Source organism: Ursus arctos, unplaced genomic scaffold (genome assembly GCF_023065955.2).
Source record: "Ursus arctos isolate Adak ecotype North America unplaced genomic scaffold, UrsArc2.0 scaffold_24, whole genome shotgun sequence".
NCBI lineage: Eukaryota > Metazoa > Chordata > Mammalia > Carnivora > Ursidae > Ursus > Ursus arctos.
Genome location: NW_026622919.1, coordinates 6,115,856 through 6,134,723, shown reverse-complemented (window position 1 = coordinate 6,134,723; position 18,868 = coordinate 6,115,856). Strand labels below are relative to the sequence as shown.

The following is an 18,868-nucleotide window of genomic DNA, read 5'->3' as shown; positions in this document are numbered from 1 at the left end:
GGGGCCACCGCCCTCCCTGCTTGTGGGGCGGGGCGCAGGAACACGCCGGACGCCCGACCCCGGACCAGAGCCCCCAGGGCCCGACTCATGGGGGCGCCCAGTAGCTTTGAAGTGAAAGACTGTTGAAGACTCCTGGCTCGTGTGAGTCGAGCTCCTAGGAGACGAGCTCATAAACCAGAGTTGGGAGCATCCGGTTTGAACATCCAACTCCACCCCCAGGAGACGATTTCCACCCAGCTCAGGTAATCGGGAACGTCCTTTCTGTGGAACTGACCTCTGCTCTAGAATTGGCAGTTACAGCCCCCTCTAGAAAACGCGACCACTGCTAAGTTTTGTTGATGCTCCTTTGTAGACTTTACGCCCTTTTCTGACTACATCCAAATAGATTTACCTACAGTCCAGACTGTAAACTCAGATTTGATTAGGTGACCCATCTTCCTGTAGTTCTCCAGCTGAGCACCCCAGTACTTCCAAACCAATGTTAACAGGAGCATTACAAAGGGGAGACTAATGTCTTGTTCTAAAGTGATCTAATTTAAAAGCCTTTAAGAGGTACAATGGGCGTAAGCGATAGTGAGTCCTACACTCTCCCTCCTCTTCCCGCTCGTGTCACACAACCTGAGTGTAAAGTCCACATGTCAACGAAATACTGTTCTGCCATTATCATAAGATTATTCAACTCCACTCTCTAGACCCTAAGCTTTCTAAGTAGAAAATGTAACACCCGTAGCAAACGTGTTTACGTGGAATTTCCTAAAATCTGTTCTTATAGTATCAGAATGACTGGCAGAACTGTCCCTCCCTCACAATACTTGAATTTCGATTAGGCACTGATCTTCAAAAAATTTTCAAAAAAGAAAAAAACACTTAAGTTACAAGTTGTGACGCAAATCAGGGACATCTCTTTTCCAGGATCCCCACCATCAGAGAGAAGGGTACAGGCAGGATTCCTACCGCCTGAGAATCCTAATAGAAACCATAACTCAGGCTAGTATTTGTAGGGCTAACCTGTTTTAGTGAAATTGGACAGATCCTATATCAAAGCTGTTGACCTCTCCATTTTGCAAATGCTTTGCACCAAAAGGGAGAAAACCTTTACACCCCCAGAACCTATAAACACCCTTATTCTTCCCAAATAAATGTTCAAATGAACCAGTGGTTATGCTCATCCTCTCAAAAGTCTCACTTTTTAAGATAGGAAATCGGTCCCTAAATGAGAAGCCAAAAGAACACAGTTTAGTAGTGTAACTAGACCTAAAAGCCAAGTCTTAACGCCCACTTTGGACATTTAATATAGCATGTTGATCTAGAATTTTCCTTATCTTCTGTCTCCTCAGATCCTTGTCCCTCTTCCTTTGGAGTCCTCTTCTGTAACCTCTCACCATGGAGAGGCACCTTGCAAGATGAGAGGACTTAAAATCTTACATGTTACTGCCCAGCAGAAAGGGTAGGTGGAGAATCTAAAATATATTGGCTAATAATTATTTTGCTCATCATTTGTCCATACTACTCATGTATTTTATTACCACAGATATCATTTTGATGTTTTGAACTCCTGCTGTGACTTTAGACCTATTTTCTTTAGAGAGAAGCCCACTGCTCTGGGACTTCATTAGTCTGTTTTAACTTGAATGACTCATCAACCCTTGGGCAACAGGATTTAGAGTAACAGAGAAAAAAAAGCAACTAAACAGGTAGAACACTGAAACAGTCTCAAAAAGATGACACAGGACACAATGTTTCAAAATTTGTACATTGTTTACTTTAAGCAACAGTCCAGGATTGTGAAGTACAACACACATTTTAAGGATGAGACTTCAGTTCATGGTCAAGCACCAGCATCATGCACACAGCTTCAAGTTACCTAGGAAGAGCACTGCCCCCTTGGGGTCTGTTCACCACGAAGACCCACTTCTGTGTGGTCACCGCCCTTGCTTGCTTACCACTTGGAATTTGTCAGTTTGAGCATACATCAAAGTCTTCCTCTGCATGAAAGCAGCGGGCTTAGCTCATCAGCTAATCGAGTTAGTATCTGGCTTATTTCTTAAGGTTCAAAAATTAAAAAGGCAGTTTTTTGCTTTGCAGGCAGCAAGGCATGAGGCGCAGGCCTCTACTGTTCCATATGGCACAGGAAGATGCTTTTAGCAAAGGGCACTGACAAGGTAAGCCAACAACAAGTAGGTTTGGCATAAAGACAACCCTGTTTGGGGGCCTGAAGGAACGGTGCGCCTGTGGACTGTTCACTGGTCTGTCCAATCAAGGCTTGGTAAACCCAAGTAAAGCTGACAAGAAAAGGGTTTTAAAAACCTCAGTACAAAAGATCCTCTAACACATTTGGAACCAAATTGTTCTTAAAAACACTGTACTAAGTGTCACAAAACTTTCCCTCCAATCTACTACTAGAAAACACTCATGCCATGGCCTACAGACCCAGAGGAATCAGGACAGATAAAGAGAAACCTGTTCTTTGAAAAAAAAAAAAAAAAAAAAAAAAGACAGCAGTACATAAAGTGCTTCTTTTTTAATGAAACAAATCCAAAAGATGTACAGTCAGGCTCAAGTTGTGCAGTTCACAAGCATGGAGAAAACAAACAAACAAAACGACAGAGTTCGAGAGAATTGGAGCTAACCCAGGACGAGGCTGGACTTGCCGCCAGGGGGATTTCTTCGGGATGGCACCGGGGCCGGAGCCACTGGGCTGGGCACAGGCGCAGCAGGCACGGGCTTCTCCTCACTCTGCCCGAGGCTGGCCTGCAAGTCTGTGTCCACATTTTCTAGGAAAACAGAAGGAAGTTAAGGCTAGCAACTATTTCCAGGTAAAATGAAGAGTCTTAAGATTTTCTTGGAGGATGGTTCAAATCATACCTAGAGATAGCACATCACACACGGAGATAACAAACCATAGGTAAAGAAGGCAACAGTCATTCAATCATGTCCCCACAACCCAAAACCAACCACACATACATGAAGATGTAAGTATTTTTTTTTTTATAGGTTTATTTATTTATTTGAGAGAGAGAGTGCAGGGGAGCGGCAGAGGGAGAGGAAGAGAGAGAATCCTCGAGCAGGCTCCCCACTTGGTGCAGAGCCCGATGCTCGATCCCAGGACCCCAAGATCATGACCTGAGCTCATGACTGAGCCACCCAGGCGTCACGAAGATTCAAGTCTTTTAAATCAGAATATTACAGATAAGTGGGGCACCTGGGTGGCTCAATTGGTTAAGTGTCGGACTCTTGATTTCGTCTCAGGTTGTGATCTCAGCGTCCTGAGATCAAGCCTCACATGGGGCTCTAAGCTCAGGAGGGAGTCTGCTTAAGATTCTCTCTCCCTCACACTCCCCCTGCTTGTGTTCCCTCTCTCGCTGGCTGTCTCTATCTCTGTCAAATAAATAAATAAAATCTTAAAAAAAAAAAAAAAAAAGATTCTCTCTCCCTCTGCCCCTCCCCACTGCACTCTTTCTCTAAAATAAAAGAACATTACAGATAAGCTGTAGGCCCCTAACCCCCAATCCACCTCCACAGGGGTCTCTTCTCCCTACTCTCAGAGGGCCTATTAGGAGTTGTATTGGACATAAATGATATAAACTTCCTTTTTTTACAGTCTTAGAAATTTACCCATATTTATACACATGGTCATAATTCACACTACTTAATTAATTGCTTTATAGTATTTTATCACACAAGTCAGTATATTTGATATAATATAGTACTGTATTTGCTCTACTGATAGCAAAAAATTAGACAACCCAATCACTCCACACACAACTGTAATATAGACAGACGGGAACAGGTGCCCACGGGGATACGAGGCTCCCACCTTCAGTAAGAACAGACACTGCCCGTTATCCTCCCAAGAGGCTGTGCCATGCTCTACCCCCAACCTGTGTCAGAGGTCACTGTCCGTACACCCTTGGCACACCCACCATTCGATAAGCAACCTCACTTTAAAATTTGCCCAACTGATGGGTGAAATGTTTTATTCCTGTTTCATGTTACGTTTCCATGATTACTAGGTGAGCTTGATTTTTCAAGTAAGCTCCACACCCAGGGCGGAGCTGAACTCATGACCCTGAGATTAAGACCTGAGCTGAGATCTAGAATCGCCCGTGTGCATTCTCTAACAAGCCCGTGTGCATTCTCTAACAAAACAAACAAACAAAAAGAGCTGGACACTTACCTGACTGAGCCACCCAGGCGCCCCTTTTGATTTCTTTTTCTAACCACAAAGATAACCCATTGTACTGACATCATTTATTAATGAATCTACCTTTCCCCTACTGGCTTATGATATCTCCATTAATCAAGTCATTCCCATTTATATTAACTGGTACTTTCCATGTCAAAGTCTTGAGAATTAGTGTATTATTACCCAACATCCTAGACATTGCTTGATGATCCACTAATCTGTGACATTCCCAACAAACATCTATTCTTAACAAGGCAGTTTCCTAACTCGGAAAAAGTCTTTGTTCCAAGTCAAAAGTGACTGCAAAATGCCCGGTCTCATTTCAGTGTTAAACTATCAAATTCGATTCAGTTGCATATTCTAACACCTGCTCTAGAATAAAATCTCTCTCTCAGTCTGTCTCTCACACATACAAAGGCACCTTTAGTGTAAGAAACCAAATACTAGTTCATAAAACCTGGAAGAAAAGCTACCGTTAGGTTTAAAGACATTTATTCCCTCCCCTAGATTAAGGAGTTCCAAAACACTGGAAACAATAAAAGAGAAATACTAGTTATGATGGGATACCACGTAAGAACTTCACATGAACTCATACTGGACACCAATGAAAAGTTCCGATGTTGAAAAAATGTACTTTAAGTCCCTCAAAGATTAACCATAAAAGTTCATGTTACTAAAACCACTTGTATCAAGTTTTGCTGCAGCTAACTTTGATACCAAGAAGTCCAAGGGGGAAAAGGTCTAAGATCAGAAACTCAACAAAAAACTCAGAAATGGGGGCTCCTGAGTGGCTCAGTGGATTAAGTGTCTGCCTTCAGCTCAGGTCTGCTCAGTGGGGAGCCTGCTTCTCCCTCTCCCCCTCCCCCGCTCATGCTTTCTCTCTCTCTCTCAAATAAAATCTTAAAACAAAATAAAACAAAACACCTCAGAAATATGCTACTGCTACTTTTGACATTTCCTTTTATGAATTTTTGGAGGTAACGTAACACATACAGTGTTCTGTACTATTCAACTACAAGTAAAAATCAGTATGAAGCTTTCCAAAACGATAGCCCTCATGCGTGGTTCTAAACTACAGTGTGGCAAGAAAGGGTCACCCCCCCGCCCCGTTTCCCGTTGCCACACTCTTGTTGCACAAGAAGCAGGATCCAATGCATCAACATTAAGTACCCAAGTCCTCTGAAAAGTATCCCTTAAACATGTCCCATTCACTGTAAATACAAACAAAACCCAAAAACTGACATTCTGAAACAATCCAAGATGGACGAATACAGAGCATGAACTCCACCTGAGCCAGCCTATCGATTTAAGCAATACTGTTGCTTCTGCTAGGACTTTGCCTCACCACTACACATGCTCTAACAGTTCCCATCGTCTGTCTGGATCAAGCAGTTACAGGAGTACTTCTAAAGGACACATTACCTTACAACTCCACCATGGTCATTTATTTCCATAAAGTAATTTTTATTTTTATTAAGATTTTTTTTAAAGTAATCTCCACACCCAACGTGGGGCTTGAACTCACAACCCTGAGATCAAGAGTTGCATGCTTCACTGATTGAGCCAGCCAGGTGCCCCTCCATAAAATTACTTTTTTTTTTTTTTTTAAGATTTTATTTATTGGGGCGCCTGGGTGGCACAGCGGTTAAGCGTCTGCCTTCGGCTCAGGGCGGGATCCCGGCGTTACGGGATCGAGCCCCACATCAGGCTCCTCTGCTGGGAGCCTGCTTCTTCCTCTCCCACTCCCCCTGCTTGTGTTCCCTCTCTCGCTCGCTGTCTCTATCTCTGTCAAATAAATAAATAAAATCTTAAAAAAAAAATAAATAAAGATTTTATTTATTTATTTGACAGAGAGAGAGAGGGAACACAAGCAGGGGGAGTGAAGAGGGAGAAGCAGGCTTCCCGCTGAGCAGGGAGCCTGATGCAGGGCTCGATCCTAGAACACTGGGATCATGACCTGAGCCGAAGGCAGACGAAGGCAGACGCTTAACGACCGAGCCACCCAGGTGCCTCCATAAAATGACTTTTAGATAAATCAAGCTCACACCCACCAATCGTATATTTGTCTTTCATTATTAAGGGAACAGTTTTGTCTTTCAGTACTAGATGACATGCCAAAAGAGAAAAAAAAAAAAAGCACATATGGAGAATAAACAACAGCAGGCCTTAATGTAAATGCTCCTTTGTCTAGTCAGAAATACTCCAGCCAGAAAGAATGGAGGCCAGTCTGTTACTCCATCCCTTTAGTCTATAAGAGGGCAAGTACAGAAACTGAAAGTAAGGCTTGAGAAACTTACACAGGACCAGACAGAGAAAGCTTTTGTCTGTTCAATCTAATAACTGAAAAATGGGACTTTAAACACAAACACTTCTACTATAGTACCTATCTCATATACTCCTGACTTGTATTTCTTCCTCAGCACATCAGTGAGGACACTGAACAGACACTTACATCAGAATGAATGATAAACAGATACTTATATCAGAATAAATGATAAAGTGGTTTATTATAAGGATGAAAGAATTAGAACATCAAGAAGCAGACTGTCTAACTTGCCTGAGGGTGGGAAAGACTTTGACCTAAATCCCGTGGACCTTCTCCCTCTGCTACAGATTTCCCACGTGCTCCCTTTAGCCATTCCTGTATTTCATTCCACAAAAGAGGAGGGCAACTTTCCTTATATCCAAACAAAATCTGTCTTATTTTGAGTAGGAAGAAAAAGAAAGAAAGAAGAAAGAGAAAGAAAGAGAGAAAGAGAAAGAAAGAAAGAAAGAAAGAAAGAAAGAAAGAAAGAAAGAAAGAAAGAAAGAAAGAAAGAAAGAAAAAGAAAAGGAAAGAAACTGAGTAGAGTAGCTTGACTTTAAGCAAACTTGGCAACAGGACTGGCGTTGACCTCTACGCCACCAGATGGATCTTAAATTGTTAGGCCCCTTGTCATTTCATGACAAATGAACTAAAATAAAGACTTGTTATACTATACAACTCAGGGTGCTGTTCACCTAAAGAATCTGTAACAAACTGAACTGGGGGAGAATTATCATTAGCAGGAATAAGGACACATTTTTCAAAACTTCATCAGGGGCTCTCACATATTTCTCCAGGATCCCCAGATTTCTAACTATATCCACTGTCCAAAGTAGTGACTTAAGGATTAGGTGCTTCTTGCTAAGTAAGGTTTGATGTGGAAGTATTTCAGATTATGAAAAGCAGCGAAACTGAAAAGCCCTGAAGATTTCTTTACCTCCAGAAGAGTCTGCAAACAGAACACACTGGACACAAACAATAATGAATACATCTTCAGTCCAGTGAGAAAGTGACTTGTACACCGAGCAGGAACCCAGGTAACGCTCGCAAAGGAGATTCTCCTCCCACCATGCCCATCAGGAAACACTGTCTGAGGGGCGCCTGGGGGGCTCACTCGGTGAAGCGTCCGCCGTTGGCTCAGGTCATGATCTCAGGGTCCCGGGATCGAGCCCTGGGTCGGACTCCTTGCTCAGCGGGGAGCCTGCTTCTCCCTCACCGTCTCCCTCTGCCACTCCCCCCACTCATGCTCTTTCTTTTGCTCTCTCTCTCTCTCAAATAAATAAATAAAATCTTTAAAAAAGGAAAGAAAAGAAACTGTCTGAGAGGGCAGAAGAGGAATATGGTTCTTAAACCTGTTTCACGGGACAACTGCCTCACAAAACGTAATGGTGGGAAGAGGCCCGGAGGAAGCAACCTCTTCCTTCTGGGCCGGACGGCCTTCTGACGGCTGCATTTCACTGAGTCAACTTTCACCTGATTCCTACTGCCTGACACACGTAAGCCTTTCATTACATGCAGAAGTAACCCTCCGGCACTTGTTAAGGAGTTCCAATGAACACTTCAAAGACTGAATATCATTAAATAAATAATTATAACTCATTTCCACATATAATTGGTAACATGGATGCTGGGAATTTACATCTGCCCCCTAAATCATCATCTGAAGATCACAGAGTCTTGCTGAATAAGCACCTCAGCGTAAAATCAAACAAACTTGGTAAATTAAATGCTGTGGGCCAAGCTGGAAATGCCAGAGCATTATTACTGAAACGCTCTCATTAAGAACAACAGACAACACCAGCCTGACTAGTGTACACATATATGTGAAAGACTCTCCGTTTTTCCTTTCTGGTGCATTTCTGACATTGCTCTCACTGTGGCAGATACCAACGTGGCCATGTTTGCTAACCTCCCAGTTTCATTTTTCTTTCCTCCCCACCCAATGTGTGCTGACACTTGGGGCACAGCCAGGTTTCACTCCCCAGTCTCTTTCCCCAAGACACAATTTCAATAAAAATTCCGACCTATTCTAAAACCATTTATAGAACCAGAAATTTGGGCTTCAGAAGGACTCACCATGAATGTCACCTTCTCCCTGGAAAAGAAAAGAAATTCAAAATTTACTTCAGGTTTTATTTTTAATTTTTTAAAGTTTATTTTTTTAGTAATCTCTAAACCCAACGTGGAGCTCAAACTCACGACCCCTGAGATCAAGAGTCACATGCTCTGCTGACTGAGCCAGCCAGGTGCCCCTAAAATTTTACTCCCGATTTTAATTTTGTAACAAACAAAGCAGTCACAGTTCTGACAGGCTACTATCTACTTGAAACCAAATGTGGAATTTCATTTGGATGCAGTCAAGTTCAGGGTCAGGCTGCAACGCAATTACATTATAGCCTTTACTTACTTTGAGACAATGATGAACAAAACTGCTGCATGACAGGTTGCCCCAGTGCCAGCAATACCCAACACACCAAAAAAAATTAACATTTACGCCAAAGCCTAATATCAATTAGCATTTCAGAGGATCTTTTATCAGAATGGGAAACTGGTAAATTTATCCTTCCATTCTCCCTCTCCTTTCTCCTTATCTGGCTGTTGAAGGGCCTCTATAAATTCCAGAGCCCCACACAGGTCTCTCCACACTTGCACAGCTGATGCCTCTGAGGTCCCTGCTTACAGGCTTCCAGACACATCCCTGGGGGCATTGGGACCGTGCTCCTCTGCAGACAACTGAGGGTAACGCCCAGGCTGCAGTCTCTTGGAGCTCAGCTCAAAGTAACTGGGCAATGTTTGCCAACAATGAAAACAGTCTTTGAACTCAGAAATGCTACTATATATGAGTTATGTAGGAAGTAAGTGTGATCCAGAAGTTCCCAAAATCGATAGTGAAGCTCTCTCCTTCTACTAATCCTACTGGTAGAAGAGACAGCTGAACAGACCCAGATCATGTCACCTCACTTTTCTAACTTTATTGATCTTTCATTCCCAGTATGGCCTCAGTCCCTTTCCTAATTATCTCTATGTGAGATGCCAGTGGCAGAACTGAAGCTCTTAGTACAATAGGAGAGAAGTGAATTTCTAAACTGTATCGTCTTCAAAGCCCTTCCCCCCGCCCCCATGTTGTCATACTGACCTTCAGATCTAAGAAGTCTCCAGCGTTAGCTTCAGAGGAGTTCCTTCTCTGGGGTCCAGATGACTCAGCATCCTCTCTGCCACCACTAGACTTGGCACCTGAATTAAAACATACTTTCTTGAGGAACACGACAGAAAGAACTAAAGCAAAACACTTCTTCCATGAGTGATGTTCGTGTTAGTCTCGTATTACAAAATGAGCAAACTGTTAGAAGGGTTGACCGAGAGCATAAAAATTCTACAGAGAGACCGAATAACCCAATTTGACCTCAGTCCTCATTCTGACCCCTCAAGACTCAGTAGTTCCCACTTCTTGGTCCCAGTCCTTCCTCCACTGACAAGCGTGAATTGTTGTCAATCTCATTATGGATGAGCTGGATTTTGCTCACCACAGAAAATCAACTCTAGTTATTCATGCTGCGTCTGCCCCTTTGACCGGTGATCACAGATGGAACCAGTACCTGCCGACTTGGCCCATGAAGGAGGATTTTCCTCAGGTGTCCCAAAGATGCTAGACGCCATTTTGTTCCTCCTCACAGGCTGTTCTGTTGGTTCATCAAAGCCTAATGAAAAATTGGATCCACCTCCTGGAGGCCGCAAAACCCTTGGAATAATGGCAAAACATCCATTTCAGATGATACCAAAACATTTCTCGGCATAAATGTTTTCAAACTCCTTTCATTTCATTTCCCTCATCCATTCGTGGTAACGGTAACCCCTGATAACCCTCCTAACCCCTCCCCACAAGCTGCTAATGGGAAAAAGGAACCGATTCTTCGTGGTATAAATTCAGCACTGGATCACACCAGTCAGAATGGCTAGTAGCAGACAGACAAGAAACGACAAGTGTTGACAAGGATGTGGAGAGAAAGGAACCCTCGTGCACTGCTGGTGGCAATGTAAATTGGTGCAGCCACTGTGGAAAACAGTAGGGGGGGGTCCTGAAAAAATTAATAATAGAAATACCGTATGACCCAGTAATTCCACTCTGGATATCTACCTGAAGAAAACAAAAACACTAATTTGGAAAGATCTGTGCACCCCTAAGTTTACTGCAGCATTATTTACAACAGCCAAGACATGGAAGCTGCCCAAGTGTCCACTGATAGATGACTAGATAAAGAAGATGTAGTATATATTTACAATAGGATATTACTCAGCCGTAAACAAGAATGAAACCTTGCCATCTGACACAACATGGATGGAGGCAGAGGGTATGATGCTAAATGAAATAAGTCAGAGAGAAACAAACACTACATGATTTCACTTCTACGTGGAATCTAAAAAACAAACCAAGTGAACAAACAAACAAACAAAAAACAGAAATAGACTCACAAACACAGAGAACAAACTGGTGGTGGCCAGAGGGGAGGGGGGTGGGGGGATGGGTGAACCAGGTGAAAGGGATTAAGAGGTACCAATTTCCAGTTATAAAATAAATAAATCACAGGGCTGAAAAGTACAGCAAAGGGAATATACCCAATAATATTGTAATAAATTTGTATGGTGACACATGGTGACAATACTTATCATGGTGGGCATTTCATAATATATAGAATTGTCGAATACTGTACGTTGTACACCTGAGACTAATATAATATTGTATGCCAACTATTCTCAATAAAAAAAATTAATATTTATTTGTAGTAAAGTTGTCTGACACACAAGGCAGCTGAAACATCCTGCTTGACGTCCCCTCTTAGGAGATAGCGAAAGACCGAACAGACCTCGCCTAATGGGCTTAGCTGGATATATTTGCAAAAAAGTTTAGAAGCGCATCTTGTTATTTATGTATTCAGAACACATTTCCATTTTTATTTTCAACAAAACTAAAAATGGAAGAATATACATGTAAAAGTTAAGTTGATTAATTTAGAAACCCAGGGAAAGCTGATGATAGTCTCCTCCTGTCTCGGTGTCACCAGCGAACCCCGTTTATACATCTGTAAGGCACGCAACGTTCTCACTAGTAAACACAAGGGACTAGCCACAAGGAGGAAGTCCGAACGACACGGGTGGAAGACTCCGGCATGTTCGGTAACCAGGCACCACTGAACACCCTCTGTAGCTTCGGTTCAGCAAGGAAACCCAGCACTTGCACATTTCCAGAGCTTCCTGCCTCAGGTTGATCAATGTGTTCCTTCCCTGGAGAAACTCAATTTAGCTTGTCCTGTCACTGCTTGGAAAGAGAAAACGGACATGATTTTATGGGAAGATTTTCTAACTACTGGTTCTATTCCGTTATTGGGGACAGGAGTGGTCTGGTCTTCTTAAATCAGTTTGACAAATATTTTTCTGGGAGTATGTCCATTTCATCCATGTTTCCAAATAAATAACAGTTGTCATTTGCAAACGCAGCTCCTTACATTAGAAAAGAAAGGAAAAATTAAACACTTATGGCATAAATTCCCTTCTAAGTGCCCCTCTGAGAGCGGTCCAAGTCTTGATTTCTTCAAAACTATTGTTGCATTCTAAATGTTTCCTCACGTCCATTATTTTTGTCTTTGGCCCATACATTATTTTAAAAGTACATTTAGACGTTTCCAAACATAGGGGTCTTTCTGGTTTATTAATTTCCAGCTTTTAATTATAAACCAGACAACAGCCTGTATGACATGAATCCTTTGAAAATTAAGGGAAGGTGCTTTTAAGGCCTAATATGTGGTCAGCTTAATAAATCTATATATGCTTGAAAAGAATGTGTATTTGCCAATGTTCTATAGGTGTACTAGGATCAAGCCTGCTAATTGTGAGTTGTTCAAATCTACTTATTTTTAAGTATGTTTTATCACTTTTGAGATAATCTATTAACAATTCCTACTACAATGAAGAGTTCGTCAGTTTCTCCTCAGAATTCTGTCAAGATAAGAGTTTTCTCTCAAAAAGACTGCCCCTGGGGGCGCCTGGGCAGCTCAGATCGTTAAGTGTCTGACAGGATTTCAGCTCAGGGCAGGATCTCAGAGTCGTGGGATCAAGTCCCATGAGCACACGCTCAGCAGGGAGTCTGCAGGAGGATTCTCACCCTCTCTCTGCCCCTCCCTCCACTCACGCTTGCACTCTCTCTAAATTAAATCAATCTTCAAAAAAAAAAAAAAAAGGAGAGGAGGGGCGCCTGTTTGGCTCAGTCAGTAGATCGTGCAACTGTCAATCTCAGGGTCGTGAGTTCAAGCCCCATGTTGGGTATAGAGATTACTTAAAAATAAAAAAAGTAGAACCGCAAGAGAAAAATGGACAGAAGGTATTAACAGGCAATTTAAAAATTTGGATAGCCTCTAAACACTAAAAATTAAATCCCACTAGCAAATAAATGAAATTCAAAACAAAAGGATAGATATTTTGCTTATTAAATATGAAAAAATGCCAATTTCCAGCATTAATTAAAGTGTGAGATTATAAATTTGTACAAACTTTCTTTTAAAAAAAATATTTTTATTCATTCGAGAGAAAGAAAGAGAACGCACAAGCAGGGGGAGAGGCAGAGGAGAGGATAAGGGAGAAGCAGACCCCGCCCCGCCCCTGAGCTGGGAGCCCAATGCAGGGCCCGATCCCAGGACCTGGAGATCATGACCTGAGCTGAAGGCAGACACCTAACCATCTGAGCCACCCGGCACCCCAAATTTGTACGAACTTTCTAAAGGATATTTTAATAGTATGTGTCAACTGTTTGCTTTTTGTATCAACCGGCATTTCTACTTCCAGAAATTATCCTAAACAGATAACTAGATATATGTAAAGGATACTCCTATAAAAATGTTGATCTGTAGGGGCTCCTGGGTGGCGCAGTCGTTGGGCGTCTGCCTTTGGCTCAGGGCGTGATCCCAGCGTTCTGGGATCGAGCCCCGCATCAGGCTCTTCCGCTGGGAGCCTGCTTCTTCCTCTCCCACTCCCCCTGCTTGTGTTCCCTCGCTCGCTGGCTGTCTCTCTCTCTGTCAAATAAATAAATAAAATCTTAAAAAAAAAAAAATGTTGATCTGTAAATAAAATCGGGAATACCCTAACTGGCCCTTAGTAGGGGCCTAACTGGCCCTTAGTAGGGGCTTATTTATCAAAGTATGTCCATACAACAGAAAGCTATATACATTAAGGTCAGATTTACCTTCATTAGTAAATGTGAGAAATTATTCAAAACACAGTGAATGAAAAACGTTGGAAAACAAACGTAAGGCCAATTGCGTGTTACATAAACGATGTGTGTGTATATATAGAGACACACTTATCTAGCTGTGTGACCTTGGGAAAACTGCTTAACCTCTGTTTATGCTTTGGTTTTCTCTTCTAGAAGAAGAGGTTCATGGTAGCTGCCTTGTAAGACTATTCTAAGGATATCCTATAAACTGTGCTTAGAACAGAACCTGGAACAGAGCCCTCATGGCTACTAGCTACTATCATCAGAACTAGACATAAATGCCTGAAAGTACATACACCACAATGTTATCCAGGGTTTGTGCTCTCAGATGGTATTTCAGGTGAATTTCAATGTCCTTTTTTATACTTCATATTTTTCTACATTGCCATTACTCTAAAATTTTTAATTTTTTTTAAGATTTTTTCAAAGTAATCTCTACACCCAACATGGTAGGGCTTGAACTCACAACCCCGAGATCAGGAGTTGCATGTTCCACCAACTGAGCCAGCCAGGAGCCCCAATCTAAAATTCTTTTAATGGCTGCTTCTGGGTCCCAGAATTCCCTGACAATCTTTCTTTTGACAACACTGTTATCCCACTGGCCATAGCATGTGATCGTTTGTGGGTACCCATGTCCACTGCATCTTGCAACAGAAATCCTGGCTCCTCTGCTCCCTTGGGTGCCGCTGACACCCTGGCCTGGGCTCCCTAACACCACCCCTTCCTACCTTGTCCCTGCTACCCACAAGCCAGGAGAAGCAAGCCTTGGTTAAGCCTTGGTTAAGGCAGGACTGAAGGAAACAGGACCAACTATCAGCAGGGCCCCTCCACCTTATCTACTTCTTACCTTCTTCACCAATCCAGTCAAGCCACTTTCTTCACCTTTCCCTGAATAGTTGGTTTGTCTCCACTTTGGGGTATTTACTCCCATTTTCACTACGGCCTAGAGCACTCTCCACCCTTTGCTCAAGGGCTCTTAAATCTCCACCTCCTCCATAAAGTCGATCAGTAGAACCCTCCATAGGCTCAAAGAATATCAGGTAATACACCGGGGAAAGGATGGCGGATCCTCTCCTTCTGGTGTAAAGTGCCCGAAAGTAAATGTTTTGGGCCTGTGGGTCACGCGGTCTTTTGCAACTATTCGGCTCTGTCATGTAGCACAAAGGCAGCGACAGACAACATGAAAACGAACGAGCGCAGCTCTGTTCAAATAAAACTTTATTTACAGACACTGCATTTGGTTTTCATGTAATTTCCACAAGTCCAGAAATGAATCTTTTTTTTACAACCATTTATGAATAAAAAATCAGGCACCTGCTGCATTTGGCCCGTGGGCCATAGTTTGCTGGGCTCTGTTCTATTTAGTTCAACAGCCTCACTTTTTATGGCTCATTTGGTCAAGCGTCCAACTCTTTGTTTCAGCTCAGGTCGTGATCTCATAGGTTGTGGGATTGAGACCCATATCTGGCTCCAAGCTCAGCAGGGAGTCGGCTTGAGATTCTCTCTCTCCCTCTCCGGCTGCCCCTCCTCCCACTCGCTTGCTCCCTCGCTCTCAAATAAATAAATCTTAAAAAAAAAAAAGTGTGTCCAGGCATACATTTTATAAAGATGATAATTGTAGGTTTCCTTAATTAAACTGTTTAAATCATAATTAAAGGTGTGTTATAAATTCTTAATAGGCTTTCTCTCATGTTAAAGTTTGAAGCAACCAGGTTTTTATCCCTCGTTCCCCAAATCAACAAAGACACCTGAAATAAGGGGCGCCTGGGTAGCACAGTGGTTAGGCGTCTGCCTTCGGCTCAGGGCGTGATCCCAGCGTTCCGGGATTGAGCCCCACATCAGGCTCCTCCACTAAGAGCCTGCTTCTTCCTCTCCCACTCCCCTGCTTGTGTTCCCTCTCTCACTGGCTGTCTCTCTCTGTCAAATAAATAAATAAAATCTTAAAAAAAAAAAAAAAAGACACCTGAAATAAATAAAAATTCACTTGCTTCATTGTCATCCCCTTCACTCCCTAGAGAGGAGAATTATTTTCCTTTCCATCATAATTAAACCCTCATGAATTATTTTAGCAAGATGAAAATCTCCAGAACCCTAATGGGCTGGGAAGTATTTTTTTGGCATTAAAAAAAAGGGGGAAAAAGGGGGAAAAAAGATACAAGCACCCAAACACCAGCTTAAAAAGAAAGTCAAAGCTCTAAGCACCCAACTTTTTAAAGGTCTGTGTTCCTCCCGCAATAGCAGGTAATACCTACCCCGATGACGTCAGTGTTGTAGAGCCCATTTGTAACAGTGAGACAACCCCAAACAAAGGATTTGGATCATAAGACAGAAATTATTTCAGTTTTATTTTTTAAGATCCTCCTATTCTTCCTGAACTAAACCAGGATTACATATTTGAGACTCAACAAAAACGTGCCCATGTATACGGATAGCAATTTTTTTTTAATTACTCTTTTTCTTTCTTCTTTCTTTAAACCCCAGGGTTCGCATGTGATCCTCGCAAATCATCCCCTACCAGACGAAATTTATAATGTGCTTATGGCGCCAGAAAAATGTTACTGCAGAAACAAGTGAAGAATTCGGTGAGATTACAGAGGAAGGAAAGGTAAGAAGTAAATACAAGGACAAAGCTCCAGTCCTGAGATCACAATATTGGAGGGAAACTGATGACAAAAGGTGAATGAAAACATTTATTCTGCAGAACCAAAAACCATTCGAGCCTCACATTTCCAATGCACATATCAAAAAACTAGCATGAGGATTCATTTGACCTGGTTACTGAAATTCTTTATCAAGCACTAAACAGCACTTAACCCCAAAAGAGAAAACCTGATTTTTACATAATGTGTCAATTTTCACATTCTAATCACTATAGTCTGACCAGCAGAAAGTTGACCGCATGGCACAAAAAGAAAAACCGAGGTTCAGTGTGTTCCAGTGTCCTCTGAAAAAAAATGATCTCATTGCAAGGATGACAACAGAAGAGGGAGTGACCAGTATTTTCCTAGGTCTGTCCTACTCAAAGTCCCCAACCTGCCAGGACCCACCAATTTAGTTTTTTTAATCTTTCCCACTCTTTTCTACATTGTCTAAGGGAAAGGAATGAGTTGAAAAGGAATGTCATGTCCAACCTCCCGCCTAAGACTCACTGCTGAGGCCAGTTTTTTGTCCCCAAGTTCTCCAACCCCTGTGAGGCACTATTTCACAGCCGTCTTCTTAGCCCCACAAAATGGCTCCCTTTGTGCCACTTGCCCAGGACCCCAAGGCTGGCCGCACACGACAGCAGGTCGTGATCGATGAAGAATAGATGCCCAGAAAAAGTGGAACCTAAGCTTCCTACAGGCCTGGAGCAGGATCCCAGAAATGCCTGTATCCACCTTAAATGAACAGTGTGCAATTAGCCGAGACAATGTGGACACCTTCCACCGGTTACAAACCCTTCCACCAAGTCAGGCAAGGGCTTGGAAAAGGGTTCCAGTCCAAACACCCAATGCCCTCTTCCCTAAATGCAGTAGCAAGACTGGCCAGAAAGGCCCCGGCTTCCCAGGTGGAGATAGTACGGAAGAGACAATGGATGTCTCCGGCCCCGCCCAAGAACAGGAAACCTCCTCCAGCTCAGGAACCAGGGCCAGCGAAGAACTCGCTTGGCAAACGTCAAAGGGGGAAGGGAAAGAGGTGGGATGCAAAGACCGAGGTCCGAAGGTTTGAGCGTAGAAAACCCACTCGGACTGGCTTACCCCCCTTTCGCGTTCGGGGTGGGCGCGGGAGGGGAAGGAGCAGGGGTCTTTCCTTTGTTAGCAGAGGGGAAGCACTTCGCAGAGGGCTGACGGCTGGGTCCTGGACGGGCGTGGGGGTCGCGATGACCAGCCCCGCCCGACCACAAATGCCACCTGCCGAGTGGGCCCCAGTGGGTAGGAGCCCGCAAGACTCGATCGCTGCGGCCGCAAGAGGTGACTGCCGCGCCGGGCGCGGGGCCGCCACCTGCCCCGGGCCAGAGGCAGGAGCGCGTGGCCTGGGGTGGGACAATGGGGCCTTACTGGGGCGCCCCGGAGGCTGCCCGGGCACCTGGGGGCCAAGACCACCGCCCTGGGGCCGGGCCAGCAGCGCCGCAAAGGGAAGGAAGCGAACCCTCTCCTCATGGCCCGACTACCGAAAGCCCGCCGCACTGCAAGGGCGAGCGGCCCCGGCCCTCCCCGGCCGACCCCTAGCTCCGGGGGAGGAATGAATGGGAGAGGAGTGGGAATCGGGCGGGGCCGGCGCGCCGGACTTGCGGGACCGCACAAAGACGGAGCCGACCGCCGAGCCCCGCCGCCCGGCCCGGCACGAGCGCGGCGCCCCGGGCACGTTACCGCCAACGACCGGCCGCCCGGCTCCCGTGGCCCCGCCGGACAGCGACCCCCCCCGCCCCCCCCCCAGGTTCGCGTGGGGCGGTGCGGCCCCGCAGCCTCACCGGGAGCTATTCCTGCTGTTGGGATCGACTCCCTTGAAGGTGGTGGTGGTGGTCATGGTGCTGAGGAGCGAGGTAGGCTGGAGCGGGAGCAGAGCGCTGAAAGGGTCGGGTCCGAGGGGCGCAGAACTGCTCCCCACCCCACCGCCAGCGACCGCTGCAGGAGCCTCCGCCACCGCCTGCCTCGCCGGCCGCAGCCTTTATAAGGCTCGAAAAAGCCCGCCCCCACCATGACGGTATTGGCCAATTCAAATAGCTTTTTTCGTTCCTATTGGCTCCCTGGAGTGCCAAGCATCGTGCGGCACCTCGAAAGGCTGCGGTGGCCCCAGCTCAGCCTAAACCCGCCCCCTTCCTGATCTGGGTAGGTCTTTGGAAGTTCCCCCTCCCCCACCCCCAAATCTCGGTGATGATTGGACAAAGGACAGACCTGCCCCGCGCTGGGCACAAGTTGTGCTCGCTGTCACTTAAGAAAGTTACCTGACCGAGGGAAAAGCTCGCCCTGGGCGAGTTGGAACCCACAAGCCGAGGACAGGTTTGTCTTTACCATTCCCTTACTTGCCTTACTCATGGAGAGATAGTAAGGGCATGCTCCTTAAGGCATGAAAATAACTGCCACAAATTGACATTCATTGAATACCTACTGTGTGTACCATTTAGAAACATGACCGT

At 44.4% G+C, this 18,868-nt stretch overlaps 1 protein-coding gene and 1 long non-coding RNA gene across 2 annotated transcripts; one reads left to right on the top strand and one right to left on the bottom strand.

The window, feature by feature from the left end:
* Positions 1 to 55: 55 nt before the first annotated feature.
* LOC113244648 (uncharacterized) lies at positions 56 to 16,669 on the top strand. The gene is made up of 3 exons (XR_003312455.4): positions 56 to 242; positions 1,338 to 1,447; positions 16,234 to 16,669. It is a non-coding gene; the product is annotated as an uncharacterized LOC113244648 (long non-coding RNA).
* Positions 2,508 to 18,386, bottom strand: JPT1 (Jupiter microtubule associated homolog 1). Its single transcript, XM_026484180.4, has 5 exons — positions 18,203 to 18,386; positions 10,088 to 10,230; positions 9,628 to 9,725; positions 8,568 to 8,586; positions 2,508 to 2,774 (listed from the first exon to the last, which is right to left on the bottom strand). Exons 1-5 carry the CDS (start codon positions 18,256 to 18,258, stop codon positions 2,626 to 2,628), a joined length of 465 nt encoding a protein of 154 aa, XP_026339965.1. The 5' UTR covers positions 18,259 to 18,386; the 3' UTR covers positions 2,508 to 2,625.
* Between the last annotated feature and the right edge of the window lie 482 nt (positions 18,387 to 18,868).

Bases quoted from the DNA above. Each gene is read 5' to 3' on its own strand.
- JPT1 (XM_026484180.4), bottom strand. From the start codon at position 18,258: ATGACCACCACCACCACCTTCAAGGGAGTCGATCCCAACAGCAGGAAT. The intron at 10,231-18,202 runs GTGAGGCTGCGG...CATTATTCCAAG, and splicing joins AACAGCAGGAATAGCTCCCG to GGTTTTGCGGCCTCCAGGAG. The intron at 9,726-10,087 runs GTACTGGTTCCA...GTTTTAATTCAG, and splicing joins TTCATGGGCCAAGTCGGCAG to GTGCCAAGTCTAGTGGTGGC.